Source organism: Anolis sagrei, chromosome X (assembly GCF_037176765.1).
Source record: "Anolis sagrei isolate rAnoSag1 chromosome X, rAnoSag1.mat, whole genome shotgun sequence".
Taxonomy (NCBI): domain Eukaryota; kingdom Metazoa; phylum Chordata; class Lepidosauria; order Squamata; family Dactyloidae; genus Anolis; species Anolis sagrei.
The window spans coordinates 88,727,729-88,738,673 of record NC_090034.1 but is presented as its reverse complement, the minus strand read 5'-3'; the positions used below and the strand labels follow the sequence as shown (position 1 = coordinate 88,738,673).

The window sequence follows — 10,945 nt, the reverse complement described above, 5'->3', positions numbered from 1 at the left end:
TTGGCAACAAAACATCTCACTACACAAGGAGTGACCATCACTCAAAAAATATGATTTTGTCATTTGGGAGTTGTAGTTGCTGGGATTTATAGTTCACCTATAATCAAAACGCATTCTGAACTCCACCAATGATGGAATTGAACCAAACTTGGCACACAGGCCTCCCATAACCAACAGAAAATACTAGCAGCATTTGGTGGACATTGACCTTGAGTTTGGGAGTTGTAGTTCACCTACATCCTGAGAGCACTGTGGACTCAAACAATGATGGATCTAGACCAAACTTGGCACGAATATTCCATATGCTCAAATATGAACACAGATGGAGTTTGGGGGAAAGGGACCTTGGAATTTGGGAGTTGTAGTTACTGGGATTTATAGTTCACCTACAATCAAAGATCACCAGACTGGGCCACAGCAATGCATGGCAGGGGACAGCCAGTATTATTATAAATATTATATGTATATACCAGTGTTTCTCAACCTGGGGTCAGAACCCCTGGAGGGGGTTCACGAGGGGGTTTCAGAGGGGTCACCAAAGACCATCAGAAAACACATATTTCTGATGGTCTTAGGAACCACTTTAGAAGAGAAGAAGATCTCTCCGCCAGTTCTCTTCCTTTTTGAAAACAGACGACAAATCCTCCCACCAAAAGCCATCCTCTGCTGTGATTGATGGGCCTCTCAGCTGACCTCTCAGCCAAGGAAAGAGCTGTTTCTGAGATTTCAAATGGGAAGGGGAGAGCAGGCATGTTCGGTGCACTGCAGAGTGGTGTGCATATGCTGGCAAGGGGGAGCATGCAAAGTGGGAGGGAGGCTCGCGACTGTGACTCCCTTCAACACATGGGGGTTCTGTGTAGGAAGTTTGGCCCAATTCTATAGATGATGAGGTTCAGAATTCTCTTTGATTGTAGGAGAACTATAAATCCCAGCAGCTACAACTCCAAAATGTCAAGGTCTATTTTCTCCAAACTCCAGTGTTCACATTTGAACATATTGAGTATTCATGCCAAATCCAGATCTATCATTGTTTGAGTCCAAAGTGCTCTCTGGATGTAGGTGAACTACAACTCCAAAACTCAAGCTAAATGCCCACCAAACCCTTCCAGTATTTTCAGTTGGTCATGGGAGTTCTCTGTTCCAAATTTGGTTCAATTCCATTGTTGGTGGAGTTCATAACGGTCTTTGATTGTAGATGAACTAGAAATCCCAGCAACTACAACTCCCAAATGACAATATCAACCCCCTCAACCCCATCAATATTCAAATTTGTGTGTATTGGGTATTTATGCCAAATTTGGTCCAGTGAATGAAAATCCATCCTGCATATCAGTTATTTATATTACAATTCATAAAAGTAACAAAAATACAGTTATGAAGTAGCAACAAATATAATTTTATGGTTGGGGATCACCACAACATGAGGAACTGTATTAAGGGGTGGCAACATTAGGAAGGTTGAGAAACACTAGTATTTACTTTATATATATATTTTTTGTCGTGTCAGGAGCGACTTGAGAAACTGCAAGTCGCTTCTGGTGTGAGAGAATTGGTCGTCTGCAAGGACGTTGCCCAGGGGACGCCCGGATGATTTGATGTTTTTATCATCCTTGTGGGAGGCTTCTCTCATGTCCCCGCATGAGGAGCTGGAGCTGATAGGGGGAGCTCATCCGCCTCTCCCCGGATTCGAACCTGCGACCTGTCGGTCTTCAGTCCTGCCGGCACAGGGGTTTAACCCACTGGGCCACCGGGGGCTCCATTATTAACCTAGCACAATATTAGCATTATATATTACTACATTGTATTATACCATACCACTATACTGCAATATAATTAGTAATTTGCATTTACTCATTTGCACTTACTAAGTAGGGGGAAGAGGAGAGAAGGCAACATGTGCTTCCCTATAGACTCATGCTGCTTCTATATTGTCATATAATCCGGATTACCAAAACAGATAATCCATATTATCTTCTTTGATTTGAATTATATGAGTCTATGCTGCCATATAATGCAATTCAAAGCAGATAATCTGGATTTTATATGGCAGTGTAGATAGGGCCTCAGGCAACAGCAGACCTGTGTAGAAATAACTCTTCCATTAAAAAAAACCCCTCTCATTCCTCTCTCTCCTACCTTGCTTGGAAAGGGGTAGTGAACCAACAGCTAAGAAGCGTAGATGACTCTTTGGGGTTCTATTGAGGATTTATTCCATGAGTGAGCAAATGATTGTGGATCCTCCTGACAGTCAGCACGTCACATTTTAGTATGATGGAAATTACCTCTTGTAATTCCTGACATCTTCAGACCTTTAGTTTGGGGTGGAGTAGGGTCACTTGGGAAGCCCAGGAGGGTTGGCTAAAGCACTTGCTTTGGATTGACTTGACTTGATTTGGGATGAAAAACTGTCCCCAAATTGGTCCGTGGCTTTAGCAAGTGACAGGAGTCACACTTTGTTCACCCTTGATTTATTCCTTAGCAGAAAATCAATGTGGGAAAACGGAGAATAGTGGTGAGTAGGGCCACTATCCTTGCAACAATCCCTTTCCACTTCCTTCCTCCTCTTTATTTTGCCAGCCATTTCATCCTCTCTTATGTGAGCCAATGTTGTTTCTCAGGTATCTTCTACACTGCTCTACATCCAGGAACTGATCCTAGATTATCTGCTTTAAATTGGCTTATATGAGCCCCCTTCTACACATCTGTATAAAATATAGTTTATCTGCTTTGAACTGGATTATCTGGCAATATAGACTCAGATAATCCAGTTCAAAGCAGATAATATGGATTATCTGCCTCAATATCCTGGATTATAATGCAGTGTAGGAGTCATCACTGTCAGATAAACTGGGAAAATCAGATAATCTGTTTATTGTACTTGTGTCATTGTGTTTGTGCTTATGTGTTGTTGTCTGCGTGTGGCACTTGGAGTGCATCTGTGAGCTGCCATGAGTCCCTTTGGGGAGATGGTGGTGGGGTACAAATAAAGATTTGTTGTTGTTGTTGTTGTTATTATTATTACAATCTGGGTTCAGATCCTGGCATATAGGGACAATGTGGAAGGTGTGGTGGAATAAAAACCACACATAGTTCGTGTCTTTACCAATCACACACTGTCTTGCTAGAGAAAAGATATGCCATGTGGATGATCAGTAAAAACTGTTTACACTTTGTTATGCAGAGCAACATATATACAGTCATGCAAACAGTTGCATTGACTAACACAATGTCCTTTGAGAGAGATTCAAATGTTCCTTGGGTGTCCATGTAAAGGATCTTATTGTTGTCCACAGTGAGAGCTGTTCAGCAGTGGAACTCTCTACCCCAGAGTATGGTAGAGGCTCCTTCTTTGGAGGCTTTTAAACAGAGGCTGGATGGCCATCTGTCAGGGGTGCTTTGAATGCAATTCTACTGCTTCTTGGCAGAGGGTTGGACTGGATGGCCCACGAGGTCTCTTCCAACTCTATGATTTTATTATCTTCTTCCAGCAGCTCAGAAGCAGAAAATATACACTAACTTGGCTTGGCAATCTCCTGCACAGAAAACGTAAACATGTAACTCTTGTCAAAATTCCCAGGCTCAGCTAGCCTCTCGTGCATGGGCAAACCAATCAGCTTTGCATTTTTCAAGTAACACACTCACCAACTGATTTTTAAATGCTCCAACAGAAGAGCCCTCACTCTCAACCTTCCCTCCCTGACTGCATCTCTTTTTCATTTGCCACCCTGTCTGCCACTGCCTTCTCCCAAAAGGAGACTCCTGACTGGGATGCCAGCCCTTGGCACCAGCCCTGCCCTCAAGATTATTTGCCAATACATCATTGCAATGGGAAATAGCCTAGAACCCCATGGGTTCAGGTCACCGCATGAGGAAACCATCTGTTGTTGTGTGGAGAAATCATTCTCACTGTTAGCCGGTGCCTGTTGAGGTTTTCCTTCCGCATCATTTCCTCCGGGCTGAGTCTCATGCCTTCCATCACGGAAGCAATGCTGCAGCAGTTTGGCCTCGCGACAGAGGCAAGCCATGACAACTGCGGAACAATTCTCAAAGTTGGGAGGCTGGCCTTTGCTTCTCCCCTTCCCCGCAGATAAGAATCACCCCCAAGCATTTGTGTCTTGGGCACAGCCTGATCTGGAAAATTGAGAAGGAAAACCACAGCCGAAGGAGGGAGAGGGCAGAGCATGATTCATGGGGAACAGGTAGAAAAATGTGATTTCCTGCTGACAGAACTGACTGTGTAATGGGCAGAGTAGAAATTGAATCATCCTGGCATGTGAAGATCCAACACTTCAATTTTCTGTCATAGAGGTTGCTGGGCAGTCAATCATTTGGCTGGCAAGGTGTTGATGTCATGTTTTTGGAATACCTTTGTTAGGCCATTCATTGCACTGAATTTCAAAATCCACTGGCTTCTTCATCAAAAAAGTTTGTAAAAAAAAGTAGGCTGATGGTGTTAGACTCACAGATCAGTATACCCTCTAACTCAGTGGTTCTCAACCTTTCTAATGCGGCAATCCCTTAATACAGTTCCTCATGTGGTGACCCACAACCATAACATTCTTTTCATTGCAACTTCGTAACTATAATTTTGCTACTGTTATGAATCGTAGTGTAAATATCCGATATGCAGGATGTACTATTTTCATTCACTGGACTGCTACTATAATTTTAAAGAGCCAATATATGGAATAAGTTTTAATATTTATATTGGAAAGTGCTTATTGTATTTATTGTATTGTACTTTCAAAGGTTGAATATTATGTGATGTCATGGCCTATGGCTAGTATAATAAAAATTCATTCATTGTCCATTCACTGGACCAAATTTGGCACAAATACCCAATACGTCCAAATTTGAATACTGGTGGAGTTGGGGGCGGGATTGATTTTGTCATTTGGGAGTTGTCATTGCTGGGATTTATAGTTCACCTACAATCAAAGAGCATTCTGAACTCCACAAACAATGGAATGGATCCAAACTTGGCACACAGAACTCTCATGACCAACAGAAAATACTGGAAGGTTTTGGTGGGCATTGACCTTGAGTTTGGGAGTTGTAGTTCACCTATATAAAAGAGCACTGTGGATTCAAACAATGATGGATCTAGACCAAACTTGGCACAAATACACAATATGCCCAAATGTGAACACTGGTGGATATTGGGGAAAAATACGCCTAGACATTTGGGAGCTGTAGGGCCCTTCCACACAGCCCTATATCCCAGAATATCAAGGCAGAAAATCCCACATTGTCAGAGTGTGGACTCAGATAACCCAGTTCAAAGCAGCTATTGTGGGATTTTCTGCCTTGATATTCTGGGATATAGGGATGTGTGGAAGGACCCATAGTTGCTGGCATTATAGTTCACATACAATCAAAGAGCATTCTGAATGATAGAATTGGGCCAAACTTCCCACCCAGAAACCCACCAACAGAAAATACTGGAGGAATTTGGGATAAATTGACAATGATTTAGGAGAGATGTAGTTCACCCACATCCGGAGAGCACTGTGAACCCAAACAACTATGCCAAAGGGGTTCCTAAGACTATCTGATGGTCTTTGGTGACCCTTCTGAAACTCCCTCATGACCCCCCCCCCCCAAACCAGGAGTCCCAACCCCCAGGTTGAGAAACACTGCTCTAACATTTCACAGATGCAAACCGTGCTGCCAAGCAACATCAGAATGCCATGGAAGAAGTTATTAATGTGAAAGAACACACAGACTAGGACTCCTTCCACACAACTGTATAAAATAGATATTGAACTGGATTATATGGCAGTGTGGACTCAGATAATCCAGTTCAAAGCAAATATTGCAGATTATCTGCCTTGATATTCTGGTTTATATGCTTGTGTGGAAGGGCCCTAGGTTGCAACCGTTTGCTTTTGCCTGAGCCTTAGCCCTCCAGTTCCTTAACCCATTCATCCAAATAGTTATATGCATGAGTTTGCTAGCTGGTGATTTGTCAGAATGATGTTTTGTAGACAGGTACTGATGTCCCATCAACAGCCAAGCTGCCACTGGAACAATGCCATCCAACTCTCCTCTGCAGTTGTGACTTGTTCTTTCACAAATAGTAAATTTTGGACTTCAATGAGTTCTTATTTGGAAAAGAAAAAGAAGTCACTTTTTTCATCTGTCTAAATTTCAGAGTCTATCAAAAGAAATGTTGTGGACGGCAGAGGGCTGTTCTCTTGCCACTCTCTCCATTGTGAATAATAGGGCATTTGGAGTAAACCGGCTCTTGGTGGAGGCCCCGATCAATTTTTTGGGAGCCTCTGGAAATCAAGAGGGCAGATATCTGTTTTCACTCTGGGTGCCAAAAGATCAGTTTTCTATCAAACCATTATTTGGGGGCGGGGTGGCTCCTCATCCAGGCTCGCCATCCCGGCATGCGCTTTAAGGAGGCATTTTCTTGCCTGCTGTTTCTAGTCTCTAGAGGAGGTACTCCGCCGCAGGCACTGGCAGGTGTGCACTTTCTGGCCTGCATGCCACACACACTCACTCTTTCCAAGGCAAGGAGGCAAGTCCTGTTTTTTGCTCTAGAGTAAGAGGTGCTCAGTTGTAGGACCAGCAGGCATCCATGCTTTCTGTGTGGCATGCAGGGCAGGCCCAGAAACCACGAGCACCTGGAGATACCTACAGCCGAGTGCCTCTTACTCTAGAGTAAGAGGCACTCAACTGCAGGCACTGGCAGTCACGTATGCTTTCTGGGCCTGTACGCCACACACACACACTCTTCCAATGCAAGGAGGCAAGTTCTGTTTTTTACTCTAGAGTATGAGGTGCTCAGTTGCAGGACTGGCAGGCATGCATGCTTTCTGGGCATGCATATCACACACACACTCTCCTTGGAAAGTGTGTGTGTACGTGGCATGCAGGGCAGGCCCAGAAACCACAAGCACCCCGGAAATACCTACAGCCAAGCGCCTCTTACTCTAGAGTAAGAGGCACTCAACTGCAGGCACTGGCAGTCACGCATGCTTTCTGGGCCTGCACGCCACACACACACACTCTTCCAATGCAAGGAGGCAAGTTCGTTTTTTTACTCTAGAGTAAGAGGTACTCAATTGCAGGACTGGCAGGCATGCATGCTTTCTGGGCCTGCATATCACACACACACTCTCCTTGGAAAGTGTGTGTGTGTGTGTGGCATGCAGGTCAAGCTCAGAAACCACAAGCACCTGGAAATACCTACAGCCGAGCGCCTCTTACTCTAGAGTAAGAGGCACTCAACTGCAGGCACTGGTAGTCACGCATGCTTTCTGGGCCTGCATGCCACACACACACACACACACAAACACACACACTCTCTCTCTCTCTTTTTCCAAGGCAATGAGGCAAGTTCTGGGAGGCGCTCAGCTGCAGGCACGAGTGCTTTCTCTCCTGGGCTACACTATGCCAGCCAGCTACGCACTCTCCAAGGCATTTTAAGGAGGCTTCCCACTTCCAGATAAGGAAGAGCGATGACCTCCTAGAAGAGGAGAGTAGTTTTCAGGGAATAAGGGTTTACTTTTTATTTGCTGGGGGATTGATAAAAAAGATTAAGCTGTGATGCCGAAAAGCAGGCCAGGAGCTGGGACTCCCATTTGCTTTCATGTCGAGCTGATTTTCATAAGGGGGGGGGGGGGGGGAAGCTTCCCATTACGTGCTCCCGAGGGACTGAAAGAAATGAAAGAAACAAAGGAAACAGGAGAAACAATTTCTGTGCACAACTCAAGTGACTAACCCTAACCTATTCTCTCTACCTACAGGTTGCAAAGTGTCACATACCAATGTTGCATCCCAGACAGTGAGGAAATTATTGGAGAAAAAACGACTAGAGCGGTCAGTGCCAGGAGACAGCGCTAGATCCCTGGTGAGTCATCCACAGAAACAAGTTATGATTCCTTGTCCTCTTCTCCCACCCACCCACTCCCCGTTTTTCACACATTTCCCCTGTGAACACCTGCAGGGCGTTTAGCAGCCCTTAGAATTTTATAGTAAATCTAATGAAACAGGTAGGATTTACATAAGTATGGTCTAACATGTCACAATCATTTCAGTGGGTCTAACACTAGTTGGACTAAGATTGGATTGGTGGACTATAGGTTGCCTTCAAGTCGTTTCTGTCTTATTGCAACGCTAAGGCATACCTGTCACAGGGTTTTCTTGACAAGATTTGCAGAGGGTTTTGCCTTTGTCTTCCTCTGAGGCTGAGAGAGTGTGGCTGACCAATGGCCAGTGGCTTTCCATGGCCAAGAATGGATTTGAAACCTGGTCTCCAGAGTCCAATGATGCATCTTGATCGTAGAATGAATGTGTATTGAAACCACTTTAACTGCCATGGCGCAATGCAAGGGAATCATGGGAAGTGTAGTTTGGCGAAGCACCAGGACTCTTTGATAGAGAATGCTGAAGACCTTGTAAAACTTCAACTTCCAAAACAGGCAAAGTGGTATCAAACCACATTCATTCTACAGTGCAGATGGATCCACAGTCCAGTACACAAACAACTACACCAGTTGTTCTCAAACTTCCTAATTATTTTTTTTTATGTATCAGGAGCGACTTGAGAAACTGCAAGTTGCTTCTGGTGTGAGAGAATTGGCCGTCTGCAAGGACATTGCCCAGGGGATGCCCGGATGATTTGATGTTTTTATCATCCTTGTGGGAGGCTTCTCTCATGTCCCCATATGAGGAGCTGGAGCTGATAGAGGGAGCTCATCTGCCTCTCCACGGATGCGAACCTGCAACCTGTCGGTCTTCAGTCCTGCCGGCACAGGGGTTTAACCCACTGCGCCACTGGAGTTTAACCCACTGTGTAACCTTCCTAATGCCGCAACCCCTCAATACAGTTCCTCATGTTGTAGTGACCCCAATCATAAGATTATGTTTGTTCTACTTCATAACTGTAATTTTGCTACTGTTTTGAAATGTAATGCAAATATCTGATATGCGGGATGTATTTTCATTCACTGGACCAAATTTGGCACAAATACCCAGTGCGTCCAAATTTGAATACTGCTGGGGGGGGGGGGGGGGGGATTGATTTTGTCATTTGGGAGTTGTAGTTGCTGGGATTTATAGTTCACCTACAATCAAAGAGCATTCTGAACTGCATCAATGAAGGAATTGAACCAAACTTGGCACACAGAATTCCCATAATGGAAGGGTTTGGTGGTCATTGAGCTTGAGTTTTGGAGTTGTAGTTCCCCTACATCCAAGTTTGATCCAGATCCATCCTTGTTTGAGCTCTGTGGACTCAAACAAGGATGGATTTGGATCAAATTTGGCATGGAAACTCAATATGCCTAAATGTGAACACTAGTGGAGTTTTGGGGAAAATAGACCTTGACATTGGGGAGTTGTAGTTCCTAGAATTTATAGTTCACTTACAATCAAAGAGTATTCTGAACCTCACTAACGATAGAATTAGGCCAAACTTCCCACACAGTACTCCAATGACCAACAGAACATACTGTGTTTCCTAATTGTCTTTGGCGACCCCTCTGACACCTCCCTCATGACCTCTTCCAGGGGTCCTGACCCCCAGGTTGAGAAACGTTAAGCTAGACAAATGCAAGATACTCCACTTTGGCAGGAAAAACAAAATGCAAAGATACAGAATGGGGGATGCCTGGCTCGAGAGCAGTACGTGTGAAAAAGATCTTGGAGTCCTCGTGGACAACAAGTTAAACATGAGCCAACAATGTGATGTGGCGGCAAAAAAAGCCAATGGGATTTTGGCCTGCATCAAGAGGAGCATAGTGTCTAGATCTAGGGAAGTAATGCTACCCCTCTATTCCGCTCTGGTTAGACCACACCTGGAATATTGTGTCCAATTCTGGGCACCACAATTCAAGAGAGATATTGACAAGCTGGAATGTGTCCAGAGGAGGGCGACTAAAATGATCAAGGGTCTGGAGAACAAGCCCTATGAGGAGCGGCTTAAGGAGCTGGGCATGTTTAGCCTGAAGAAGAGAAGGCTGAGAGGAGATATGATAGCCATGTATAAATATGTGAGAGGAAGCCACAGGGAGGAGGGAGCAGGCTTGTTTTCTGCTTCCTTGGAGACTAGGACGCGGAACAATGGCTTCAAACTACAAGAGAGGAGATTCCATCTGAACACGAGGAAGAACTTCCTGACTGTGAGAGCAGTTCAGCAGTGGAACTCTCTGTCCCGGAGTGTGGTGGAGGCTCCTTCTTTGGAAGCTTTTAAACAGAGGCTGGATGGCCATCTGTTGGGGGTGATTTGAATGCAATATTCCTGCTTCTTGGCAGGGGTTTGGACTGGATGGCCCATGAGGTCTCTTCCAACTCTTTGATTCTATGATTCTATGATTCTAGAGCCAGATGCAAATCACAGAAACTCTAATGTAAAGAACAGGATATGTGCAATCTAAGAGAGTACTAGATTTCCATTTTTGCAAGTCCCTGGCAGATACCTTACAGCACCCTTAGGTCAGCACCTTCAGACCCTAGCTAAGCAGGATTCAGAGAAGCAGGATTTGGTGGAGAAAGGAAGGTAGTACAACTGTGTTCCTTCCTGTTTTGAGGACTTTCTTCTCCTGTCATCTCATACCTATTGACAAGATGGATGGACCATAGATGCACTCCAAATTTTTCTTTTCCAATATTTATTTATTTATTTATTATATGAAAGCTTTGGTGTTCTAACGCGTTTGTTTTTAAAGACGGGATTCTAAGCAGGCAACAACTGTAATGGGCAATTGCCAAAGAATGTCCTTTTTGCCGCTGCACATTACATTTGGCAGCAAATACTTTTTTTTAGTTTCAAGGTTTTGAAAATCAATTGTGCATTAGATTCAATGGCTCATTAGACTCAAGTAAATACGGTATTCGTTGGTTCCAGGCACGCACAGTTATATATATATAAAACAATTTGGCATCTGTTCAGCTGTACCCCTTTACCTTACCCCTATGAGGCAAGGAAATATAT

At 44.3% G+C, this 10,945-nt stretch overlaps 1 protein-coding gene across 1 annotated transcript in view; it reads left to right on the top strand.

Moving 5' to 3' along the window:
- The first annotated feature begins 6,395 nt into the window (after nt 1-6,395).
- NFKBID (NFKB inhibitor delta) overlaps nt 6,396-10,945 on the top strand; it is a 35,385-nt gene continuing 30,835 nt past the window's right edge. The window contains exons 1-2 of the mRNA XM_067460750.1: nt 6,396-6,471; nt 7,758-7,861. Coding sequence (XP_067316851.1) covers nt 6,396-6,471; nt 7,758-7,861 — 180 coding nt within the window. The remainder of the gene's footprint in view (nt 6,472-7,757; nt 7,862-10,945) is intronic.